Here is a 27,426-nt window from a genome sequence, read left to right on the forward strand (position 1 = left end):
AACAAATCCACGCAACCTGCCCACTCTTCTTTTGCTTCGACGCTACCCGCTGCAAGTCCAACACCACCACCAGCACAGCGGCAACAGTTGCATGGAAGTCCACAATCATCATCAAATGCAAGTTGAAGTTGACTTCGACAGTTTTGGCTGGCTCTTTAAGCCGATGCTGTTTTCGAACAACTTCACAGGCGGCCTCTTCACTTCTCTGTCAAAAGCTTCGTCTCTGACCAACAAGACAGCAACTTGCTTCAGATTATGTACGCCATGAAAGCTGCACAGGTACAAGCTCCAGCGCGCTCCCTCCGCAGTGAGCGGTGTCCCTTGTAGCAAACAGCAACAGCAGCTCCAGCTCGCCCAAAGCCTTCGTGCTCTCCGTCCAAACTTCACGGCCGTGCCCTCCATTGCTGAAGCTCCCCTACTTTCGAATCTGCTCATCGCCCAGCGTCGTGCCTCTGCTGCTGCCTTTGAATGTGATTGACAAAATCAAAGTTTGTCAACTCACACCCAAAAATCTCATCCGTCTGCTTGCCTCTGCTGCTGCCTTTGAATGTGATTGACAAAATCAAAGTTTGTCAACTCACACCCAAAGACCTCCTCCGTCTTCTCTCGGACTCGCCTGGGTTTTCACCCACGAACTCAGGGTTGCAGATGGCCATATAAAGAAAAAAAAAAAAAAAAAAAAAAAAAAAAAAAAAGTAGCAATGATGATGCTGGGAAGCATCTTTTAAAAGAATAATAAAAAAAATTAAAAAGAAAAAAAATATATATATATATAATAAAAACAATGATGGTGTTTCTGGAACCATGTGCAAAAAGAAAAAAATATATATAAAAAGAAAAAAAAAAGTAATGGTGGTGCTTCTGGCACCATCTGAAATATATATATATATATATATAAATGAATGCTGGATCAATGCCACCGAAAAAAAAAATGAATTGATGATGGACGGTGATGTACATGTTTTATCTGTATTTAGCACAATACACTAAATAAAACGAAGCATGTTCATTGATTTCCGAGTGATTACAAAAAAAATAAAATAAAAATGGCAGAAAGATGGAGTCTTCACAAAGGTTGTGTACTTGAAGCCCCACTACGTGGCAACACTCTCGGAACAGGAGGTATCAGAGCAAGAGGCATCGGAGCGGGAGACACTGAAGATAGATCATTCAAGGCCCCAAACCTTGGTGGAACGCTGGATGACCCAGGAAAGAGGTGCCTCTGGAAGAAAGACGCAAGCCTTTGACGGTCGCTTTGAATTCGACCTTGAGATTCTTGCATCTCATCAAGCTTCCTCTTCATGCCCGACGAATAGTTATTTGCAAGCACATGCAAACTTCTATTCTCGTACTTAAGCTGTTTAATCTCCTGCTTAAGATCTTCCACCTCTGCCATCAATGATTCCACCTGACGGGACCGAGCAAGCAGGCGTTGGCCCATGTTGGACACAGAGCCCGCACACTGAACACTAAGAGCGAGGGACTCTTGAACGGCCAATTCATCGGACCGTCCTGACAGCAGCCTACTATCTTTTGGAGTGAGGAGGTTCCTAGCTACTATTGTAGCTGTTGTGGCGTCCTGCATCACGGAGTCTTCACCTGTAAGAGGACCGTTAGAAGATAAGAAAGAAGGGCACCATACATTACCTTGAAGCGGCGCAACCGGATCACTGCTGAGACTCAATTCTAAGCTAAGGTTCGATGGATTAGCCATTTTTCAAAGGTGTTAAAAGAGATGGGTGGATGGAGTTAAAACTCAAAAGGCCGGAGATGATTTTCAGGAATGAGCAGCCTTCAAAGTATGCATGTTACAGGTGATCAATACCTTTATAAAAAGGAAGAGGCGCTTGCTCAGAAATCAAAGAGGCGTTGGTTCAGAAATCGAAGGGCCGCTTATTCAAAAGTGAAGAAACATCGCTCTGCAAATCTCAAAAGCTGGATTTTCCGGCGTAAGTTAGGCGACGCTTTCTCGGCTTTCCAGAAAACGCGTTCAACTTTGTCAAAAGATCTCCGACAAAGTTGAAAACACGTGGAGGCTGGCGACGCTTTCGCGGCTTTTCAGAGCACGGGTGCCACTTTGTCAAAAGATCACGTGGAGGTCATCATCGCAGCTACACATCTTTAGCTGACGAGCGCAAAGTTCGGCGATGCTTTCTCTGCTTTTCAGAAAACGCGTGCCACTTTGTCAAAAGAGACGCTTGTTCAGAAATCGAAGAGGCGTCGTTCAGAAATCAAAGAGGCGTATTCAAAGATCGAAGAGTCGTCACTATTTCAAAAAGCCGAATTTGCGGGATCAAAACGTTTGTCGACAAGGGTAAAAGAACAGTACCACCACTTGCTATTGGGAAATCCCTATATATGTCGACCTTCATCTTTTATGGCAAGGCAGACCTGCGAAAAAAAAAAAATGCCCAACTCTTCCTCACCTCCGAGAGTACACTCCCAGCAAAACATCTCAAAATACTCAATTTTTTCCTCTTCCCCGAAGATGATACCAGATGACCCAGGAGGAAACGGTAGATGGAAGCATGTGCTGATTCATTCACCGCTTCTTCAAAAGCAAAAGTATCTCATATCATCAAGGGCGAAAGCAAAGGTATCTCATATCATGCTTTTTCCCTGTCCTTTTCTTTGTCCTTGCTCTTACATGCAGGAGAAGGGGAAATAGAGTTATCAGTCGGAACCTGAAATCAAACTTCCGACCTGGAACTGATTGCCTGGAACTTTTGCCTGGTTGCTTACCTTGCATTGCTCTCGAGTACTCATCGTCGCGGAGAAGTAATGTTTTGAAGCACCATTTAAATGCAAAGGTTGCATTCCATTCCTGCATCAGAGGACAAATACTACACGAGAAGATGCCAAACCTGCATAAGGAAATACCACTTCTGCAAAGGGAGCAAGTAAGACAAGTGAAAATGATACATCAAAGCATGTGGAGACAAGCACAACAAATATATGTGCTGATTCATTCGCTGCTTCTTCAAAAGCAAAGGTATCTTATATCATGCTTTCTCCATGTCCTTTCCTTTGTCCTTGTTATTACTCGCATGGCAAAGTGAAAAGAGCAATCAGACGGCACTTGGAGTCAGTTTTCCGATCTACCCTCTTCAATACGAATTGGGGAAAGATTGAACAAAGAAACAGGTCATCACTTCCACCTCCTGCTTGCCTGCCATGTGTCTGAATCCTGCTACCCAATTCAAGAGTAGCACAAAGGAAAATCAACGGTAGGGGGAGACCAAAAGAATCCTCCAGCCCAGTTCAAGATCAAGCCTCGATGGCCCTTGAAGAAATCACAAGTCCGATTCAAAATCAAGTGTTCACCACCCTTGAATCAAATTCAACTCCAGATAAAAGGAGTAAGTTCAGACCTTCGGAGGAGACCAAAAGAATCCTCCAGCCCAGTTCAAGATTAAGCCTGCGGAAAATCAACGATTGGAGGAAACCAGAAAATCTTCCAGTCAAGCTCAAGATCAAGCCTCGATGGTTCTTGAAGAAATTTCCAGCCCAATTCAAGATCAAGCCTCGACGGCCCTTGGGTTGACATCTACATTAAGGGACTTCAAAACGCATCTTCCACACGTGACAAGCACATGTCTACGACGCGCCTTGAAGTGGGGGCATTTGTAGACATCAAAATTTCGGTGAAATGAATGTTGACCAATAATTAAAATTTCAATGTTCACGTGTCACATAAATTTTATATGTAGCGTGTGATTCAACGAAAAATCGAAATAAATTGGAAAAGTCATCAAATATGACACGTGTCAATACCTGGCAGAAATGACTTATTTCATCTGATTATTTAAATCCAAAAATCAAGTTTTGAAATTCTATAAATAGGAGGCCAATGCATTCATTTAGAAAAAAAAAAGAAGGAAGGAGAAGGAGAAAGGAAAAGAAGAAAAGAAGGAAGGAAGAAAGAAAGAAGCCTTGAAACTCTAAAGCTCTCAAGCAAATCCCGAAGGATCAAGAAAGCAATCTTCGTTCTTCGTCAAATCCACCTTCAAGATCAAGCCCCGACGGCCCTTGAAGAACTTCCACCAACTCAAGATCAAGCCCCGACGGCCCTTGAGGAAAGTGTTCATCATCCACACATCCGTTCATCCTTCAAGATTAAGCCCAGAAGCCCTTGAAGATCCGTTCATCCTAAGATCAAGCCCCAACGGCCCCTTTGGATCAACAAATCCACACATCCGTTCATCGTTCATCATCCATCAACCTTCAAGATCAAGCCCCGACGCCCTTGAAGAACTTCCACCAACTCAAGATCAAGCCCCGACGGCCCTTGAAGAAAGTGTTCATCGCTCATCATCCGTTCATCCTAAGATCAAGCCCCAACGGCCCCTTTGGATCAACAACCTCAACAAATCCACACATCCGTTCATCCTTCAAGATTAAGCCCAGAAGCCCTTGAAGATCCGTTCATCCTAAGATCAAGCCCCAACGGCCCCTTTGGATCAACAACCTCAACAAATCCACACATCCGTTCATCCTTCAAGATTAAGCCCAAAAGCCCTTGAAGATCCGTTCATCCATCAACCTTCAAGATTAAGCCCAGAAGCCCTTGAAGATCCGTTCATCCTAAGATCAAGCCCCAACGGCCCCTTTGGATCAACAACCTCAACAAATCCACACATCCGTTCATCCTTCAAGATTAAGCCCAAAAGCCCTTGAAGATCCGTTCATCCATCAACCTTCAAGATCAAGCCCAACGCCCCTTGAAGATCCATTCATCAGCTGTGCATCCTTAGATCAAGCCCAGACGGCCCTTTGGATCAACAACTCATCCACAAACCCACACCCTACGAAGATAGAATCAGAGGACCAAATTACAAAGAGATTGTAACCCCAAGATCATTAATACAAAATATTATTTTGTACACGTGTTCTTGTCGCTTGTTTCAGGAATTTCTCGTGTTTACAGTCACTAATACCCATGGTCTTATTAGGCAAGCAAAATCTAAATCTCTCTAGCTTGCATACAAATCGCTCTCATAAAAGATTTGTATTTACATACGTAAATAGATTGATTCTACAATGATCAAGGAAATGAGGATTCATTGCTACATCTTTATATCTCTCAGGAATACATATCTGCATGAAGCTAGTCATGAATGTGTTTGGCTAATACTTGTGGCCCATTAGAATTTGGAGCGCATGTGATCCACTTTCAGAACACTTCAACTATCTTGCATGATATCAGATTACATTAACTTAGTAATCAGTCAGATTGAAGAATCCGAAATCAGGGGGAGCATCCAAAACAGATCAAGGTTTTAACGAGGCAACCGAAATTGACATTTGGTCATCCAAGGGGAAGTGTTGTAATGTAATATGTGGATGGCCCCATGTGAATAGTTCTCTACTATTTATCTTAAAAAAATCAGATGGATTACTATTTATGCATTATTCATTTGAAGAAATTTTGTAAAGTGAATAGTGTTGCTACATTATTCTATCGGATAAAAACTATATAAAGGAGGTTCATTTGTTCATTGTAAACAAACAATTCAATATCAAAGACAGAGAGAAGAGAAGAGGAAAGAAGAGATATGCAGGAGAAATAACTAATGAGCTGGGCTAGAGAGAGAAGAGAAAATAATGAGAGTTATCATTGTATTCCTATTATTTCAAATAATGAAAGAAAGTACTACTGCTGCCCCGAGGACATAGGCACACTTGCCGAACCTCATAAATAATGTGTCTTATTTACTTTATGTTCCACTGCACACATACCTCAATTTCATAACATATTAGTATTTTTTAAATAGTGACTATTTTTTAAATGGTTAGAAAGAGCACATGATTGAGATAAAGAGTGACGTAAGAGAGAAAGCTTGGATGAGACAAAACAAAAACTAAGAAAACATGGAATAAAGGCTGGGATAGATGGGTGGGTGACTAAGAGAGAAACAACACTCATACGTTGGGGAGGGGGTGAGATGAGTGAAAAAAAGAGCGCGACCTCACACGTGGTTGGTTTACGTGTCAACTCCAATCTTTTTTAAATTTTTATTAATTTTTTTATCCTTATAGTTTGTGTCATTTCTATCAAATAAAGGTTTTTGAGTGCTTTTGATTAAAAACAGTGCTTATTTATAGCTATGCCCCCTGGAGCTTCATTTTGATATCACTTTACCCCTTTTAATTCAAAAGTCATTACTTTACTATTTGAAACTCAAAATTCGTTACACTTTAACTTGTGGACTCTTTTCTCCCTTAAACTGATAGGTAGCCTCGTGAAACATATGTGGGATGCAACACCCAATAAGATTATGATACATGTGCAATAAATTCGAAATGTCCATTATGCAATAACATTCAACAATCCAAAAGTAAAAAGTTTAAGGGAACTGAAGAGATGAAAAAAAGTAAAAAGGAAATTGAGTAGCCTAGCGCACCCAAACCAAACCCACATAATAAATGAACAGATCTAAGGCAATGTGGAGGAATTTTGGGTTTTACAAAGACGTCTTTCAAGTTTCAAGAGGAAAAATGGGGTCACAATTGAGTTTCAGGGGGAAAAGTGAAGCAAATTTTGACTTTTAGACCATCTCCAACCCTTGGAGTAAAACATAAGATTTTTAGCCTATAAAATTTAGGTTTTAACCCAGAAACAACTTTTTTGCTCCAACATTTTTAGCCTAAAATTTTAGTTCCAGATTATTAAAGAATGAATTTAAGCTATTTTTTTTTTATTAACTTTAAAAAAAATTATGTAGACTATCCTAAATTAATTTTAAGAACATTTTAACCAATAAATATTTAAATTCTGATAAATATTGAAAAATCACTAAATCGACATATGAAACTCATGAATCACTATGGAAAAATCACTAAATCGGATCATTAATAAACCATGATTAATAGAAATGGTTTTGGAAGATGGTAGAAAGAAAAATTGAAAGAATTGTAAGAAAAAAGTGATTTTGTGTGGATGTTTGAACAAATATATAGGTATTTATAGAGTTTTTGGGTGAATTTTGAGTTAAATAAAAATTTTAAATCATTTTAGCCGTTGGATTTAAATTTGGGCCATTATATCTTTTTTTTACCATTAGATTTGATCATATTTTGTAACATCCCACATCGCCCAGGGGAGTGATCCTTATATGTATATTCCCATTTCTACCTAGCGCGAGGCCTTTTGGGAGCTCACTGGCTTCGGGTTCCATGGGAACTCCGAAGTTAAGCGAGTAGCGCGCGAGAGCATTCCCAGGATGGGTGACCTATCGGGAAGTTCTCGTGTGAGTTTCCAAAAAAAAAACCATGAGGGCGTGGTTGGGGCTCAAAGCGGACAATATCGAGCTACGGTGGTGGAGTGGGCCCGGGAAGTGATCCGCCCCGGGCCGGGATGTGACAATTTGGTATCAGAGCCTAACCCTGACAGTGTGTGTGCCGACGAGGACGTCGGGCCCCTAAGGGGGGTGGATTGTAACATTCCACATCGCCCAGGGGAGTGATCCTTATATGTATATTCCCATTTCTACCTAGCGCGAGGCCTTTTGGGAGCTCACTGGCTTCGGGTTCCATGGGAACTCCAAAGTTAAGCGAGTAGCGCGCGAGAGCATTCCCAGGATGGGTGACCTATCGGGAAGTTCTCGTGTGAGTTCCCAAAAACAAAACCGTGAGGGCGTGGTTGGGGCCCAAAGCGGACAATATCGTGCTACGGTGGTGGAGCGGGCCCGGGAAGTGATCCGTCCCGGGCTGGGATGTGACATATTCGATCTCAACCATTGATTCAATAAATAGATAAATATAAAACTAAAAAAAAAAAAGTTTGAACATGGACCATTGGATGAACCAACAGCCCATTTAAATTGGACCGCACGATAAAAAATAGAGCCGTTAGGCTCATGTTTGCATGGCAACAAGTGGGTTAGGGTCATTATTGCATGGCAACAAGTGGGCAGCAAGCCCACGTGGGTGTGTTGGGTAACCTGCTAGGCTTGGCGTGTACGGGGTGTGCGCGCGTCCTTGCCCAACAAGTGAATTTCACCACTAACCTTGGCCTAAATCTTGGTCGGAATCTGGCTTTTTTTTAGTTTTAAGACTTAACCCCATTTTAGAACAAGAGTTGGAATGAAATTGAGGGGGAATAGAAGGGAAAATTTAGAACTTATTCTAAGGGTTAGAGTTAGTCTTAGGGAGCAAAGTGACAACTTTTGAGTTACAAAGAACAAAGCGAGACTAAAATCAAGTTCCAGGGGACATAACTAAAAATAAACCTAAAAACAATTTGCTAAAACCCTTTTAATTAGTCATAATATTGTCATTTAATACTACGATCTAGTGGTACTCCTCTTCACTTGGAAGCGAGAATTCTCGCTAAAGGCGAATTTGAACTACATTATTGCTAACCTATTATAAGGCTAAACTCACATTTCCCCCTAGTGTAGAAAATATCACTTGTTTAAAATAAAAATCATTCATAATATTGTTTAGAAAAATGATAAAATACACTAATTTTAGGTTTTTTACACACATTATTTTTTTTTTTCCAATCAAACAATAGCTTTTGTTAGATTAATTACTAATAGGGTTCGAAATCATACCATCATGTAACGGCGCAACTTCTTTTCACTACTGTAGTAAATAACCATTTATTTTTACGCATCTTATGTTGGTTATTTTTGTTTAATTTATTTAATGAGACGGCTAAAATTGAATAATAAAACGTGTGGAAACGGTGTTTGAAAATCAACTCATATTGTTTAGTACTAGTTCGCTGGTCCCGATGCATCAAAGTGTTACTGTTCTCAATAAAAATATCTTGACAAACATGTGGATGTGATGCTACGCGTGCACATGTGGATATGAGTTAGCAGTGACACTTGCACCTCTCAACTCTCTTACACTTCCATTTTGTTTTATTTTGTATAAGATTAAACTACGTTAATATTTTATATTAATACTTTTATAAAAATAATAATATAAAATGTAATAGTGATATAAAATTTAGAGTGATGATCGCCAAAAATAGAAAGAGATAAAGAATGAATGGGAACTGAAGGCAGAGAAGCCAGGCCCCTTCTTCACATCTATATGATTCAGAGCTCATAGTTGAGAGTCGATTATCAAATATGGAGAATTCTCATCAAGTTTCGGACCACCTGGAGCCGTGGCGCCACCTCCACGGTAAGGTCGTCATGGTCACCGGCGCTTCCTCTGGCCTCTGCCGCGACTTTTGCTTAGACTTGGCTAAAGCCGGATGCAGAATCGTAGCCGCCGCTCGCCGCATCGACCGCCTTCAGTCCGTCTGCGATCAAATCTACCATCTCTCCATCACGGCTCCGTCTTTTTCTTCTTCTGCTGCTGCTGATAATATTCCTGGAGGAGGCCCGCGGGCCGTGGCTGTTGAGCTGGATGTCAGCGCCGATGGCCCAGCTATTGAGAAGTCTGTGAACAAGGCTTGGAACGCGTTTGGGCGCATCGATGCCCTTGTTAACAATGCCGGTATTAGAGGTTGGTTTGGTTAGCTTCCCTGCCTTTATATGTTATTTGTTTTCAATTTGCCTTCTCGTTTGGGGTTGAATTATTCTAGAGAAACCAACGATCAAATTTAAGCTGGATATAGACTCTTAGAATTCAATCCATGCTAAATTCATAGAGTTTGAACTCGAGAGGAAAACCCGGAAACTCGAATTTGTAAACAAAACGATACATGGAATGCAATAGGGATCCTGTTGTGCGAGCATTCATTGCTTTATGTATGTTAGTTTCACTTTAGAATTGTATTTTAGTAATCCAAATTGCTTGTTTGATTGTTTTAGTTCATGAACTAAAATGAACCTACCAATGACAATACTGACTACTGAATTGAACACGACCCCCAGTAGAGACTGCTACGATTCAATTCAACACTTTGTTCGTTCGGGTTTGATTGAGTGTCCCAAGTATTACATACAAACATGTGCCCTCTACGCTACCTCCAGAGGGGTTGGGATGGGACTTTATCGGATTCGGACTGGACTACACTCAGTCCCTATCCTCATTATAAGCCAACTACAATTACACACATGTTCACTTATTATGTATAGATTATCAGCTAGTCAGAATAGTTCGTTGTTGGACCTTGCTATTGCAAGACATGATAGATATTTTATACTCTTCGTACGTATAAAATTTCCAAGCCAATGACACTCTTTTGTTAAGGTCAGTTACACGGAAAAGTTATTCCGTAAATATAGATTTTAAGGTCTAAGTTTTTGATTGACGAGTATCATTTTGTGAAAGTTAAATGTGATGTTCTTTTCATTAGTAGTACAAGTCTCAATTTTCTATGAGCGTATATTTCAGTATAGGTGTATCATAGATGCTTACTACCATCTGTGTTTCTTAGGTAATGTGAAGTCTGCATTGTAATTGTCTGAGGAGGAATGGAATAATGTTTTCAGGACAAATTTAACGGGTTCCTGGTTGGTGTCAAAGTTTGTTGTTATACGCATGCGAGATGCTGATCAGGGAGGATCATCGTCAAGATATCTTCCGTTGCTGGTATTAATGGTGGATATTTTCCTGGAGCTACAGCATACAATTGTTCAAAGGCTGGCGTAAACACCTTAACCAAGGTATTATCTCTAACATGCTCATAGGGAAAATCGTATTAACCGCGTAAGTTAAAGGCATTCTATGTTTGTTACTTTTGGCCTATAAATGAAATATAAGATTTTATCCTCAACTTTGTCATAGCACTGGCACTACCTTTGCTTATTCTCTCATTGTTTTCTTTTTCTCTCATAAGTTTCACTATTTGTATTTCGTTTTGAGAATTTTCTTAAGGATTATGTTCTGTTGTTCTCTGTGTTGGAAGTATGCCCACAAAGCCACTCATTTGATGTAATAGCTTTTTGGAATACTTAATGTATTAAACTTTTATATGTTTAATGAAGGGCAAAGCTTATTATTAATCACTATTTATTGTATCTTGTGTTTAAGCAATAAGGGAATCCAATGAATGTATTTGATCTAAGAGATAAGTGATCTAAGTAAGTTAGATTTTCGAGACCTTTCTCTTATGTTCATTCCTAAAACGTTCCTAGCCATAGGGTTGCCAATTGGGCATTGACAATCCGCTAAGGTTAGTATGTGTTATGTCGACTCAAGTATGGATATGACAAGTCTCAAGTCATTTGGTGTTGGACACTAAGGCAAACACATAGGTGCTCGAAAGAGTAATCGAGTACACTGAACAACGATCAAACGAGAGTTCGAACATACATGTCATGTGAGAACTCAATAGTTGCAATATGCAAAGTAGTCCTTTGACCTGAGGCATCATTGATGTCTAATGGTTAGGTCCTTGATCTTTGATTATGTCAACGGCATTCCATTGGAGTGTCCACGGCATTGTTGGGGTCAAGCTATCTAGTCATGTAGGCATATGAATGCACAACAAGAGATCTCTAACCTTCCATGGTGGAAGGAGAATACTCTAAGATATGATTCGAGAGTCTTTGGCCAAAGCATATGAATATGACTAAGGAAGCTTGTTCCAAATCTTATTCAATTGAATCATATAGAGAAGTATCACATTGGATAGTAGACATGAAACAAACTATCACTTAAACAATGTGATTAAGAGTATTGTATTAGAGAAGGACCGTATTGCATTGAAGTTGTAACTGGATAGGTTCTCCAACCACTTCTACTTAGCTTGGGTAACCATGACATGCTGCTAGGCGTCACCCATGGTTTGTGGAAGCCCTAAAGATTAGCAAACACTAATTTTAAGGGAGAATTGAAATGTGATTTCAATTCACAATCGATCGTTAAGAGTAACATCGCCCACTACCTCGCTAATTGGAACCTAATGGATCGTACACCGAGTAAGGATATAAGTGAAGAAATTATATGAAATGGATAAGCAATTAAATGGTTTAATTGAAGAATGGTCAAGATTAATTAAATAGTTAATTAATTATACGAAACGTTCGTATTGGGCGTTTAAGTTAGTTTTGGGCTTCGGGGCGCAAAAACGTTTTGGTCCACAAGGCCCATTATGTTTAAGTTGTATGACAACTAAAACAAAATGGGCAATTAAGCCCAATAACAACATATGGCCGGCCATAAGGGTGAGGGGTAGCAAACTTGTATTAATTACAAGTTTGCCACTCACATGAAATGAAGTATAAAATCAACATTATAGCTTTGTTTCAAATTAGGGTTTTCTAATTGAATTTGGGTGAAACATATTCTCTCATTTTCTACATAGAGGCTGGCCACTTAGGGGAGGAATATCTAGCAATCTTTTCTTCCCTAAGTCATCCATTTCATCTTCACACTACATCTTTGGTGTGGAGACTTAGAGACACCAAACCTTTGGTGTTTTGGAGAACAAATCCTCAAATCCTCAAAGAAGAAAAGGAGCACTAAAAGGGAGGAAATCACAAGGAAGATCCAAGGAGCAAGGAGGTGACTTGAAGGCCCTCCACTTGGGTGAATCCCTTGTGCAATCAAGGATGAGCTTCAAGGGTAAAGAATCTCTAAATTCTTATTCTCTTTAATATTGTTAAAGAGTCTTATGGTTCACCATATACTAGGCTTTGAAAGTCATAGGTTTTATGAATTGTTTTTGAATGCATGCCTACTTTAAAGTGTTATTAGTTTGCATATGTATTCAAATGTTCTTACATGTTCTTAGCTAGGACATAAATTTTCCTTCACTCTGCACATCGTAGTGTGGGTGACGGCTTTGATGGAACTATACTGAATCTTATTATTTTAACCAGACTATGGCTATGTAGTTGGGGGTGCACAAAATCAGAGTGAACGCAATATCACCTGGACTTTTCAGGTCGGAAATTACGGAGGGTCTTATGCAAAAAGAATGGCTACACAATGTGGCTATGAAAACTGTCCCTTTACGAACATTTGGGACTTCGGATCCAGCATTGACATCGCTAGTTAGATATTTGCTACATGACTCTTCTGAATATGTGTCTGGCAACATTTACATTGCTGATGCAGGAACCACCTTGCCAGGTGTTCCTATTTTCTCTTCCCTCTGAAGTTTCATGTAGATTTGTATTCATGACGAACAGAAAAGAGTAGAGAAATAAATAAACGTACGATGAATACGTTTGGAAGCCTTTTGCAAGTTAAAGATTTATGAATAATAGAAGGTATGGCAGAATTCATTTTGTGGACTTACCGTTAGATTTTTATGTGCGTTGAGATCATGTATGACATTGTTGCAAAACAGATTTTCAGTTTTAATTTTCAATTTTTCGTCAGACATGAAGAAGAGTGAAGGATGGTGGACAGATGTGGAAGAAATGTATACTATGAAATGGTACACTGCATCAAAACTAAAATTCAAAATTGAGAATTTGGCTACGGTTATATGCTGTAATGACATCCAATGACCACTACAACTGTCTATTGTATGATTATATTATGTATTTCAATGTACCGTGGTCGGTTCCCTGCACATTCCACCAAATATACACATTTGGAGCAAAATAAGGAAGGATTTCCTTTCGATGCATGTGCTTGCTTAGCTTACAGTCTTTAACGTCACAAACCAAAACAAACTCGCCACAGAAAATTGTCCCTAGATTGTAATAAGTTGGCAAGCTATCCTTGTCCAATACTCATCATAATTTTGGCCTACAAAATGCCAAATCTCCCGCCCCGTTAATGTAATCTGCTGCATCCGTCCATGAATCTTGGACACTGGATTGTAGTCATGGGTTGATAGCTGTTTACGGGACGGGAGTTACGAGAGATAGAGCACCAAAAGGGCAAGAGTGAGTGGGCATGCACAAATTTACTTGGGTAGTGCTATCTACACATTATTTTTACTTCTCACATATTTGATTCAATTTTTTATTATCACATCGAATGAATTAAAGATCAATGAGAAAACACTAATAAAAATACGTGAGAGGTAATAATGAGTGTCTGAATAACCTTATCTATTTGCTTTTGTCCTTTTGGTCAAATAGGAAGGAAGCCGTGTAGTTTTACCGTATTACCCTCATGACCCTCCCTACCCGTTATTTCCTCCTCCCCTAACCTTGTCCTGTGCGCGCGCACACAAATTACACAATACAAGATCAATCTCGTACCGGCGACGGCGACTGTGCCCGTTCCCGGAAAACTGTCGTCATTGAGGTTAGCGGGTATCAATTCAATTTTAATATCAATATATCAATTCGTTGGGAGATTTTAGGAGTAATATTATTATTTTTGTAAATATCATTAACATGGTTTGATCAAAATGTTAGGGTTTGTGGATTGAGATTGAGATTGAGTTTGCGATTGCAATTGAGAGTGGTGGCTGCCTGCCTGCAAGTGCAATGTTTGGTTTGCATAAGTCGCCAAGACAAATGAGGAATGTGAAGGGAACACTAGCAGGATTCGGTGGGGGGAATGTTGAGGCTTCCTATTTGTCAAGTCGTAATTTCAGCACTGTAATGCCTCTGTCTCCGTCTCTTTTCCATATGATTCAACAATTACACCCATCTCTTAATTCGTTCTTTGTTGTAATTAATTTGTATGATCCCAGCAGCAGCAGCATCGGGTTTTAAAAGACATTCCGGAATTTGTAAAGATTGTAGAAGTTGGAGCAAGGGATGGACTGCAGAATGAGAAGCACACTGTTCCTACCGCTGTCAAGGTTCAATTGATTCAAATGCTTGTTTCTTCTGGTTTGCCTGTTGTCGACCCTACAAGTTTTGTCTCCCCAAAATGGGTTCCTCAGGTTAACTTTCGACGTTTTGTCTATGCTTCCATCAGTTCACATTATGTAGCATATTCAATTATACATTGGACAAATGTTGTTCTTCTGTGGTTGTTTTGCGTCTGCCGATTCTGAGCAATCAATCAGTTCTTTGTTTTCTAATGCTTTTCTCTTTGTTTTTCTTTCTTGTTTCATATGGTTTGTGTAGTTCTGTTGCGCCCCCTTGAAATCCTAACAAGTTTTCATTTGTCAAAGGAATCTCTGAAGCATCTTTAAAATTATTCTTCATTGGCTATGGGTTTTCATGGCTGACTTTCTTCCCTGTCTTGCTCATCTTTCAATTTCAGCTGGCAGATGCAAAAGATGTAATGGCCGCTGTTCGGAATATTGGAGGTGCTAGATTTCCCGCCCTAACCCCTAATCTTAAAGTAAGCATTTTCTAGTGAAAAGGATATCATTATAAACTGATAACAAGATACGTTACTAATTCATATCGTGATCTAGCTTCTTATAGGGATTTGAGACAGCTGTTGCTGCTGGTGCAAAGGAAGTTGCCATATTTGCCTCAGCTTCTGAATCTTTCTCAAAATCAAATATAAATTGCAGTATTGAAGATAGTCTCGTTCGATATAGTGATGTTTCTATTGCTGCCAGAAAGCTTTCAATTCCTGTTCGTGGGTATATATTCTAACTCCTTTGGTAGTTGGGGGAAAGGGGTTTGGGTTCTTCTCACTCCCACTGGAACTAAGTTACTTTCTTTTTAATAATATTTTTATATGAACCTATTTAATTTCTATTATCTTTTGGTATGCTTATATTAAATTAATAATAAACAGTTTCAAATATGAATGGGGTAGTCTTTAAATTCTTTTTCTTTCAAGTATCATTTTAAGGGACTATTTGAAGAAGAGATTTTCTAGTATTAAGAAGCAGACTATTTCATTTATTTATTTATTTTTCTCCGGGGACCACTTGTTCGCACAATTACTTGTGATTCTTAGAGTTGGCCAATGACGATTTTTATCTCTAACCCCTTCAGTCATTCTCACCTACATTGCATTGTTATCTTAATGATGCGGGGGAAGAGACTAGAATGAGTGAAGTAGATTTGTTCTTTTCCTAATTTCTTTTTTATTATACTTGTTTCGTTTCTATTTAAGTTTGATAGTTTGGTTGAATTGTTTGTTTAACGGTTGAATGACAATTATATATGTTTAACTAATATTATTCTTATAATTTAAAAAAAGGTCTCATCCGCTTTTATGTTTTAAAATTAGGCCAAAAGTAATTATACATAGAACAACACTGTTTAGACATAGCACGTTGAATATGGTTACCGCATTTCCAATTAAGAAAAATAGAACATAGAATTGTGGCCAAAACGAAATTTCCTAATTTTGTTTAGTTAGTGCTCCACTTGTATATACATGATTGAGATACCTTAAACCGTAAGGTTAACCATGTATTTTGTGTGTAAACTTCTATGGGTTCTTTTCCCTCTCCAGGTACTGTCATTCCAATGCTTGAAGCTGTTATTGATGTGGTCCCAAGTGAGAAGCTTGCTGTCCAATTTTCACGACACTTATGGGCAAGCTCTTTCAAACATACTAGCGTCACTCCAGGTAATCCAGATTGCTTTTGAATTTAGCAGGAAATTAAATAATATGTAGGTAGTTGTAATTTTTAATATGATTTGAGCAGACAAAATTAAAGTGTTAGTCTTCAGGCTAATTGTGTTTGTCTTGAAATTTTTGACCCCGATTAACCATATCAATAAACAGTTCTTGTTTGAAAGGTTTTCAGAATTCATGCAGGAAACTGCAAAGACTTAATTAATAGGTGTAGCAAAGTGTATTCCTTAATAATAGATATTGAAAACGTAAAAGGCAAGTACGACAAAGTACATTTGGCACTTATTAAGGAACAAGGAGGGTACTTAATACGCCCTTGCCAACTCAATGGTCTGAGAGGACTAGTTTGGAGCGCTAGCAGTTCTTGTGGCTACATAGTTGCTAAAATGAAGTGATAACAAGCTCAATGAAGTTGGTACGGGCATGCAATATTGGATTGGAAGTCATCTACGTAGTCCTGAGCTTCTCACAGTAGAGCATGATGAACATCAAAATAAGCAAATGGAGCTCGTGAAGGTGCGTAATCCAAAATATAAACTCAAACTTGAGAAAGTAAACAATATTTGGACTTTGAACTCAAACGAAAGATGATAGATTTATCGGCACTTCAACACATTAAGTTGGTTCCCAAGGAAAAAATGAACAATTATAAATCACCAAACTGATTCCCATTCTTGTGACTACATGATTCTGTGGACTATACTTTTAGAATTCCAACGAATCTTAATGTTTAGGATAATAGAATTGCATGCAATAAAAAGGGTAATATAATTGCAATGACATTTATTGTATTGGCAGATAGGAATCAGCACAGTGGATTCTTCAGTATCAGGTCTTGGGGGTTGTCCGTATGTAAGGGAGCTTCCGGAAATGTTGCCATGAAAGATGTTGTGTACATGCTTAATGGACTTGGAGTGAAGACCAATGTAGATCTTAAAAAGCTCATGTTGGCTGGGGACTAGGGGTGGGCACGGTGCGGTTCGGTGCGGTTCGGTGCGGTTTCACCCCTAAATTGGAACCGAAATCGAAATATATTAACGGTTCGATTTGGTGCAGTTCCACTTAAATTTATTACTAGAACATTATGGTTCGGTCTACACCGGTTCCGATTCGGTTCTTGCCGGTTTACGATTCCTAATAATAAATTATTTGAACACCAAATCATTATGCATTCAAATACATCTTCTAAAACTGATTACATAAAGTTGCATACAACACATCTTTTTTAATGCAAATGTCTTTGTTAGTGGCACCAAGTCAACAAAAAGAGACAACTAAAATACATATGCACTGGTCAATCAGTCAACAAACAAAAAAATGATAAAGCAAATTGCAGGTTTTCAGACTTCAGAGAGCAAGCAAGAAGCAGCAGCTCCTGTACACAATTTTTCAACCTATTTTTCAACCTATTATACCATGACATATGTGTGTATATATAATTTATTTATTTATTATTAATAAAACGGCTCGGTTTTGTTCGGCCGGTTCTTGGTCATTCGAAACCGGAACCGGAACTGGTTTGAACGGTTCGGTTCGGTTTTTCACTCAAAGTTGACTTTTCCAGTCAACACGTTTTTTTTTTTACGGTTCGATGCGGTTTTGCGGTTTAACGGTTTTTATGCCCACCCCTACTGGGGACTATATCAGTAAGCACTTGGGTCGCTCATCTGGTTCAAAGACGGCAGTTGCCTTAAGTAAAGTCGCAGCTGCTGCCTCAAAGCTATGAGGTACCACCACTATTGTGCAAGTCTTATGTGTTTCGCCCCAAATTTACTTGATACCTGAAATAAAGGAGGAGGAGCAGGAGGAGGAGGGGGGGGGGGGGGGGGGGGGGGAGGTCACTTTTAGTTGTTTTGGTCATGCGGTCACTTTTAGTTGTTTTGGTCATGTGCGATGTATCGATACGAGTACATTTGGGCAATTGAAATGTGAGGTGAATCAAATTAGAGAATTGAAGTGGACTAGATGGGGACTTGGGGCCTCTTTGGTGGCTTGGTTGGGATAAATTGTGACCAATTAAAATGGACTGGAGTCTAGTCCGTTGTTTGTTGGGTTAAAATGTGAGATGGACATGACTGGGCATGATGGGTTATAAATCTAAAATAGAGTGGGTTACCAAACCTATCCATATACATATAAGTGAATTACAAGTTCTGTCTTACAAGTCCTTGCTATCTCTTAAGGCTCAATCTCATCTAGCCCACCTAACGGGCCCTTGAGGACTCCCACTGGTTGTTTTTAAGTGATTTTCACACTATTTTTTCGCTTATGTACATTCATATTCACTATTTATATTTGGCATTTGGATTGTTAAGTCAAAGAGGAATGGAGAGAGAAAAATAAACAAGGGTTTGCAAATTGAAACAATATCTATTACTTTGAATTAACACTGAAAAGATTACACTTGAACTCCAGGAACTCAACAATATCAATGTTTGAGTCGATACAAGCCCACAATTGAGATCATAGAGAAATTTTATTTGAACTCAATAATTTTATTTCTACATTATTATTTTTTAAAGAATTTATATTCCAATTTGCTCTAAAGAAAAAATGGGTGTTGAGATAAAATTATTGAAATTACCAACCAGCGAATGGATGGGTCGTCGGAATAGGTGGATGGGGATTGTGCCTTGGACGACGTCGGGAGGAGTATCCAGAGTTGGATTGGGTTTGACGTAAAATATAGAGGGGTTATATGATGTTGCTGTTGAAAGCAGCGTCCACCCCTCCTCGTTGACCGCCGTCGAGTTGCAGGTCATGAACTTTGTCCTTCTCGATTTTTGATCGTTTGTTGTAACCATTAAGGATGATAGAAAGGCAGTTTTGTATACGGTGCTCACTGACCTCTCTCTCCCCCAAACAACTTTAATTTTTGATCGTTTACGTTCCTATTTTTATCAGTGAATTCTGGGTTGCCTTCTTTAAGCAGCAAAACACCACTCTTTGCAAGAGCCCAGCATATCGCCCACAATCCTATGGGCAAACAGGAGGGCCAAATCGCACCCTGGAACACTACTTGCGCAGCTTTGTGATGGACAAACTGCGTGACTAGATTCAGTGGCTGCCTTGGGCAAAGTGGTTGTACAATACCACCTTCCAGTCTACCATTCAACTGACACCTTTCCAGGCAGTTTATGGTTGCCTTCCTCCCACAGTGTCGATGTATCTTCCAGGTTCCTCCCTGGTTCATCTCGTAGATGTCACTCTTTGGGATGGCGATGCCTTGCTCAAGCATTTACGTGAGCACTGGCACAACACAGAATTCACCAACAAGCTGACAAACATCGGTCTGAAAGGACTTTTCTAATTGGGGATAGGGTTTTCCTCAAGCTTCAACTATATCGCAAACTTCAATGTCCAAAACTGGCCCCTCGCTACCACGGTCCCTTCCAAGTCCTGGCTCTGTTGGGCAGGTTGCTTACACATTGGAGCTTCCTCCTCAGTCCTGCATTCATCCTACCTTTCACGTGTCTTTGCTCAAACCCAAGATTGCTACTCATACTGTGTCATCTCCAACTCTGCCTCCAATATCCTCTGATGGTACCTTCATATGGTCCCTTGAACAGTGGGGTATGATCAAAGCGTGCCAGTCGCACGGTCACTCGTTGGTTAATCAAATGGGAAGGACTTCCCAAAGCATGACGCGACATGGAAGGATGCAAATTCTATATCGGCCTGCCTTCCTGAGTTTCCCGCCTGATGACAGGCTCGTTGTAGGAGAGGGGGTGGGGTTAGGGGGAGTGGTGGGGATTGGGGGTGAGGGGGTGCCCTGATAGGACCTTAATGTAACTCATAGATATTAGGGGGAGTGGTGGGGATTGGGGGTGAGGGGGTGCCCTGATAGGACCTTAATGTAACTCATAGATATTTCCTTATCCTGTTGTAATTGGAGTAGTTGTTACATGGTGACTCAGCACTAGGGTTACTAAGTCCTTTGTCTGACTTGGCTTATATGGGTATATATAACCCCTTTGTTTTTCCTTTGTGGTTATGAACTGAATTAATCCTTTAGTTTTCCTTTGTCTTTTATCCTACCGTTCTTCCTCTGTGAGGCTGGTACCCTAACAAGGTCTAACAAACCCAAATCCTAATAAGATTGACTAGAATGAGAACGAAAACGAAAGCCTAATCAAGACCCAGCTAAGCCAACAAGTTGACAATTTTCACGAACCGAAACTAGGTAGATCAACAAATTGATATCAAACCATAGCAGATTAAACCCTAAATGATCAAACTTGTTCTAATACTAAGTTGAAAATCCAAGTACACGATGAACAAATGAAATATAAAACTTAAGTAATTAAAGCAAAAGAGAAGACTACAAATTGCTGAGACGGTTACATAATCTGTAAAGACTACATTTTGACTAACTTAATTTCTACTGAATAACAAAGCTCTTTATTTATGATAAACTAAATCCTAATTCCTAATAAGCAAGGAAATAAAAATTTAATTCTAATAGGCTAAGCCCAAATCCAAACATTAAATAAATAACTATTTTCCAACAAATAATGCAGAGGTGAATAGATTGAAAACTGCATGGGGCCTGCCCCTTAGTCATTGTAGACAATGAAATTAAGATTGACAGATGGCCTTGGACAAACTCGACCCGAGTCTAACTATGTTATCATCAACATCTCTCATCAGAATATGGCCTAAGATAATGTTAGAGATATCAAAATTTTAAACTAAAATTTTAAACGAAATTTACAAACTAAATAATGTGTCAGTAATGGAAAATAAGCACATTAATCAATATTTAAGCAATAATCTAGTCATAAAAAATCATATTATTTAGTTTACAAAATTTGATTCCCATAGCATTAACTATAAATTAAAATAGCTGCACACTGATTATAGAGACATACTTGGTCTCATCGCACACTGATTTTGTGCTATGATTGGGTCTGTTTGTTGGACAAGGATTGTCTACTCTCCCACTTTCCGTACCCTCGTGTTTTGTGTGGTCACGGTTAAACCATATCAACATTTTATATTATTTTTTTTATAGAGATAATAAGACAAAAATGAATAGTAATATAAAATGTTGACGTGGCTTAATCATGACCACACAAATAGAAGAGCACGGGAGGGCACGGGAGGGCACCGAAAGTGGAAAGGCAGACAATCCATGTCCCTATTTGTTTTATAACATACTATGTACTGTAAAAACTATATTAAAATGATGTTTAGTCATTCAACTGTACCAAATAGGTAGACACATCGTAATATTTTTATTGATCTTGACCATTTGTTTTTATGTAGTTTGATAACTAAACGATATCATATTTAATGATTTTTTGCAAAATTCTTTACATAGTAATTTTATAATATGAACGATTCTGACCACAAACTATTATGTGTAGGAATTTCCCCTTGAATTTTTAGAGTGAAGTATTTCTCCTGATTATATTTGAATCACACAAGGTAGTAACCCTTTTTCATGGGAGATTCCAGTAACATTTTCATTTTTTTCATTACGCCCGATAGTTAAATTAATATCGTTTTGGATAAAAGAAATAAACTTAGAATTTATGATAAAAAGAGGTAAATTACACAAAAATACCTCAATTACGGAGCGAAATACAATTACATTCCTTATGTTTTAAACATTGCAATATCATTCCTCATATTCTGAATTCGTTGCAATGTCAGACATCTATTAAATTATTTATCAATTTCCTATTAAATAATGACGTGGCAAGAGCGAGACCCACTCATTCGCTAATTGGAATAAAAAAATATTAATAACTAATAGATTATTAATTTTTTATTTAAAAATAAAATTAATTAAAAAAAAAAAAAAATTCTTCTTCCTCTCTCCATAGCATCGCATTCACCTTTCGGTGTTGTTAATCGGATTATATACCTTGATTCGTCCGCTTTGCCTAGCATAATCTCCAATCGTTTCGAAGTAGCATCGTACTCGATCCAGCATTTCAACTTTTCTCCACTACTGAGCGTCAAATTCAATTTAGAAACATTACCAACAACTAGAGATACAAAGCTACCAAAGTCTACCCCTATGTGATTAGCATTCAAATCATTCATATCTCCATTCATTTGAGTATCAAATTAAATACCCAGAAACCGATCCTCACCATTAATCCCAAATGAGCCCTTACCCAACAATCTGGACCCCAAATCTCCAAGAGCAAAGATGACCAAGAGGTTATCGCCACTGCCAAGCGTCATCGAGAATGCGAATTCGGTGGAAAATGACGGCGGGTTGCTAAGATTCCTATCGACAAATTTAAAGGGTTTTCTGCGGAGTAAAAGACCGGAGCTTGAGACAGACGACCGCGTAAGGTTGACATAGAATCCATCGCCTGCTAGCTCAGCATCGCCAAGGAGCAAACTTTCGGAATCGAAGTTGGGGTTGCTGCTGTTGGTTAGGGGTTTGGGCTCCGAAGAAGAAATGGGTTCTGCAACAAGGGTTAGGGTTAGGAAATAGGAGAAGGAGATGAGGAAAATGAAGGGGGACGAATAGGAAGGAGACAGTTTTTTTGTTTCTTAATTAATTCTCATTTTTAAATAAAAATTAATAATTTTTTTTTTAGTCCAGTTGGCGAATGAGTAAGCCCCGCTATTGCCACGTAATCATTTAACAGTCAAATTGACAAAAAAATTAATGGAGGTCTGACATTACAACGAATTCATAAGTTGGTATGACATTGCAATGTTGAACACATGAGGTATGAAACTGTGGTTCGACTTATAGTTAAGGTAGTTTTGTGTAATTTACCCAAAAAAATTATATGTAATGTGTACAACTTTTGCCACCACCAGTCCTCCACTACCACCGCCACCACTATTGCCACCACACACTCACCACATTTCCATGGGCATCACTGCTACTCTCACTATTGTAAGCGTTGCCAACCCACCATTATCTTCATTGTCATCACCACAATTTTTCTTTGACCATGATCACAACCATTGTTACCACCATTCGTCTACCACCACCATTATTGCCACTGCCACCCATCGTGCTGCCACCACCACCTCTACTATAACACACATTTATATAGCCAATATTGTTACCCCCAAAGTGTTGCTGTCGCCGTCGATGTCATCATTGCAGCTGCCACCACCACTAGCAGCTTTACTAACTACTCTCTCATTTATATATTAATGAAATTTATTTTCACAAATATATTTAGTAAAATAAAGATAAACACAATTTTTTGTTACTGTAAACTCTGCTACGAAACAATGGGATGTATTAACATTTAAATCTTTTAATTGAGCAAAAAACCATTTTAGAGCATGTCGAATTGATAAGTGTAAAGTTAAGATGTAAAAAATTATATTTACATTATCAGAGACGTAAATGTGGATTTTGCGTCAACTAGGGAGATAAATTCAAATTTCATCTCACTTCCTCTTCAACTCATGTGGATATTGCTTTCTTTTCTCTATTGTAGATCCCCAAATAATGATATAATTGTTGTGACATATGTTCTTATCAATATGTGATTGTGTAAATCCTAAGTAGAGATAAAATAGGAATCCTTTGGGATCTAGAGAATCTTTCCTAATATACTTTGTATTACTTGGAGAGTAAGTTTCTCTCCTCCTTATTACTATAAATAAAGGCATAAGGACTGGGGAATTAATACACAATTCCTCAAGCCTATTCTCCAATCTCTTTCTCTTCCATTTGCCGCACCTCTCTATTAAATATAGGCCACAACACGCTATCAGCACGCTCTTCATGCTATGCTAAAGAGAATTTATTCGTCTTCAATCAGGGGAGTATTACGTTTCAATTATTTTTAATTGATTAAATTTTGATTTTATGAATTCATATACTTCTATTGATTCAATTTATTTATTTTTCTTATGTTGAACGCGATACAAACTTTGGAGATGGAAAGTCGAAATTGAAACAATAATTTTTAGCATCAAACTAGTTCATCAATATCATCACGCAATCAGGTTCTTCCAAAACAACGGTTTTTAACTTGATATTTTTACAGCTCTGATAGTATGAACATTCACCATAATGCATGACCCAACTTTACGTTTTTCGAATTTTAGATTCTACAAAAATTGTGTATGCATTATATCCATAATTATAGAATTATGTGAATTGATATTGCATGAAATTATGCAAAGATTAGTATTAAATCATATATGCATACAATTGAATCTGGAAAAATATATGCTATGGTTTTGGTGGAAATCCATCAAGCCGCTGAGTTCCCCTATGCCAAGTCACGAGCCGTGAGCTATGAGGGCCTGCAGCCCTCCGTTGAACCCAGAAACGTGACATTCATGGCTTTGTCCTTGTCACTTTAGGCTCGGACCTATGCACCACCGCCACGACCGCCAATTTGGTGTAGCCTAGATCAACTCCGATGACCTGCAGTCACAGTTAATGAAGGATATGGTCGAGATTTCTTCAAAATCTCACCTGATTTTTTTTACGAAATTGCGTTTCAACTCTATGGCGTCCATCATTCGTTGTCGTCGAGGATGCCCCTCCGCCAACCTATGATGGTTCTTCGATGAACCATCAACTTATGGACTCACCGCCAAGGACTTTTGACCAAGACACCATCGCCAGAATCGATAGCTACGGTTTTCTTCTCTGGCAAGCACACCCAGTAGCGCTTGGGCTGCTTTCTTGGTCTACCTGCGCCCTATTTGGGCCCTGGTAATTAAGCCCGCAACAACTGAAAAAACCAGTTTTCTTTCCTCCTGGGCTCGCTTGCAGCAGCCCAGTGCAGCTTTGCTCGGCTCGCATGGCTATGGTGCTCTTGTACGCTGCGCCACACGGGATCTATACTCTTGTTTTTTTTTTTTTTGGGCTTTTGTTTTCCCAACACTTTGGGCCTGCCAGTAGCAGCCAAGCTAGCAAGGCATGCTACCTTCTTTCTTAACTCGGCCCATCTCTTGTCTAGCCCAGATTTGGGCATGGGCCTCACGACACATATTGGGTTTATATTTTTCGTCCAATTCTTCCCATTGGCCCCGAAGACCAATAATAAGAAAACTAAATCACTATATATTCTTGCCTACATGCTCTTTTCAATTGCTATATATTCCTGTCTTGTATATATATTGCGTTTGTTTGCAGGTGTTATGAACCTGAAGTTCATACTTCCGAACCCGAAGTTTCGGAAAAGTGCCATTGAAACTTGAAGTTTCTTAACGTGAAACACTCATGTTGAGACTCGAAGTTCTTCATGCTTAAATCCATTTAAACCAAAACCATGTCTTAGAACCTGAATGTTCTAACTTTGATGTTTATGGAAATTTTATTTCCTAAAACACCAACCACATTCTTGTTTTCGCCATTTAGCGTATTGTTGAACCGTAACAAGTTCGATTTCACTGATTTAGAAGTTTCGACAAAGAAACTACTTTATGTGGATACAAGACGTGACACCGCGCTTGACTACGACTAGTCTTTATTCGAAGATTTATGCCTGAAGCATATCAAATGGAAGCACCTCATTGCCGAGGACTCCATGGCTCTTTGACTCGCTATGGACCATTTCCAATCATGCAAAGATAAATTCTTGCCTAAAGCAAAACATGATTGAAGCCTTTACATCCATGAATAGGTAAATTCTGAAGTTTATATCCAATCGAATTTTGACCGGAAAAAAATCTTTCTAGTCGTTCTATATCTAAATTGCTCCTGAAGTAGTAGCATAGAGAGCGAAAGTTTACCAAATTCTCGGATTTGATTACTACTACACTTGTGAGAGAAAGGACCCCAGCAATTTGGCTGGGAGCTACCGAACGGTATAGACCCAGTTTCGGCTGGAGTCTACCAAATAAAGGTGCTCTGCCTCGGCAGGGATACACCAAAGAATGATCCTTGGCACCTAAAAACTTCGAGAATAAAGGATAGTATTCCCGAACCTCAACCCTATAGAATCTAACTCCGTTTTGACAAAATAGATCATTGGTTATGCACTTGTATGTGCCTCTACCAATGTTGTTGAGGAGTACCATTCACGTAGTCAATCTATGAGACTAATTTTGCTCCACCTAACACACTTGGAAGAGTAAAATTTGACATGGAAGGCCGTATTGGCCAAACCCCCTTGTATATTTGGTTTAATTTATGAATAATGTATTTTATTCTCGGATTTAAGATTGGTGTTTGGATGTCACTATTATTCTCGAATAAGAGTTAATTAACGAAAATTACCACATGTGACTACAATTAACTCATGCTTAGGTATGTTTTGTGGGGAAGTTAGTTGTCGGGTTCTATGCTAACTTTATACCTAATCATCCCCTGACAACCTTTCAGGCTCATCCAACCTAATTGTGGGGCATGGCACTGTCTTATATTGTCAAATGGTACTAATTTTACCATAAAGGGAAGCCGTATACTCATTCACTTCGGAAGAACGCTCTTTTTGAGCTTTAAGGATATTCGAGAGTATTATTACCATATTGAAACCAATGTAGAAAAATGGAGTAAAACTCCTTGGCATATTACCATATTGCACTTATTAGAGAAGATGGAACACTTAACGAGTGGATTACACCCATTTAGGCCCACTATGTGGCCGGCCAGAAGCCCGCAATTCCTAAGGAATTTTCACTATAAATGTACGTTTGGGATATCTAGGATGATCCGTGATGTGCCATTTTGGACATCCTTTTTACAGAAGTAAAGACATTATACCTGGACGCGTATCATACCTTAGCACCCTCCATCTTTTTACAAAGGATTCAAAAAGGGGACATTAGTGGACTGATTCAACCACCCTATAGACCATGTAGATACTTTATAGTATTGGTTGATGCTTTTACACTTTGGTCACACGTGTGGCTATTGTCCACAAACTACATTCTCCACATTGGTAGCTCAGATTAACAAGCTCAGGGCTCACCACCCTAATTATCTGATCAAATTTATTTGATTTGATAAGTTGGAGAATTTACATCAAAAACTTTAACTTTCGATGGATATTGCATGTTGGTTGGGTTTTGAAGTTGAACATCCAGTCCCATGTTCATACCTAGAACGACCCCGCAGAAGCATTCATTAAACACCTTCAAATGATTGTGCGATCAATTGGTCATACGTACCAAGTTCCCAATCTCTACTTGGGGCCATGCCATATTGCA

At 39.0% G+C, this 27,426-nt stretch overlaps 1 protein-coding gene and 1 pseudogene across 6 annotated transcripts; both read left to right on the forward strand.

The window, feature by feature from the left end:
* The first annotated feature begins 8,960 nt into the window (after nucleotides 1-8,960).
* Nucleotides 8,961-13,341, forward strand: LOC103939998 (annotated as a pseudogene).
* A 611-nt stretch (nucleotides 13,342-13,952) lies between these two features.
* Nucleotides 13,953-17,471, forward strand: LOC103939999 (hydroxymethylglutaryl-CoA lyase, mitochondrial). Of its 6 annotated transcripts, XR_007254651.1 has the most exons (7): nucleotides 13,953-14,121; nucleotides 14,235-14,420; nucleotides 14,516-14,710; nucleotides 15,037-15,117; nucleotides 15,204-15,367; nucleotides 16,195-16,311; nucleotides 17,119-17,471. XR_007254651.1 is itself a non-coding variant. In XM_048574507.1 (6 exons), exons 2-6 carry the CDS (start codon nucleotides 14,307-14,309, stop codon nucleotides 16,214-16,216), a joined length of 576 nt encoding a protein of 191 aa, XP_048430464.1. In that variant the 5' UTR covers nucleotides 13,953-14,129; nucleotides 14,235-14,306; the 3' UTR covers nucleotides 16,217-16,483. The 6 variants fall into 6 exon arrangements, 5 of the variants coding, with proteins under 5 accessions (XP_048430464.1, XP_048430462.1, XP_048430463.1 ...); XM_048574507.1 differs by lacking the exon at nucleotides 17,119-17,471 and having other exon boundaries at nucleotides 13,953-14,129; nucleotides 16,195-16,483; XM_048574505.1 differs by lacking the exon at nucleotides 17,119-17,471 and having other exon boundaries at nucleotides 13,953-14,125; nucleotides 16,195-16,483.
* Nucleotides 17,472-27,426: the final 9,955 nt, after the last annotated feature.

Source organism: the organism of the source record quoted next, unplaced genomic scaffold (assembly GCF_019419815.1).
Source record: "Pyrus x bretschneideri cultivar Hongxiangsu unplaced genomic scaffold, Pyrus_bretschneideri_v1 Contig72, whole genome shotgun sequence".
NCBI lineage: Eukaryota > Viridiplantae > Streptophyta > Magnoliopsida > Rosales > Rosaceae > Pyrus > Pyrus x bretschneideri.

Bases quoted from the DNA above. Each gene is read 5' to 3' on its own strand.
- LOC103939999 (XM_048574507.1), top strand. From the start codon at position 14,307: ATGTTTGGTTTGCATAAGTCGCCAAGACAAATGAGGAATGTGAAGGGA. The intron at 14,421-14,515 runs GTAATGCCTCTG...GTATGATCCCAG, and splicing joins CAAGTCGTAATTTCAGCACT to CAGCAGCAGCATCGGGTTTT. The intron at 14,711-15,036 runs GTTAACTTTCGA...TTTCAATTTCAG, and splicing joins CCCCAAAATGGGTTCCTCAG to CTGGCAGATGCAAAAGATGT.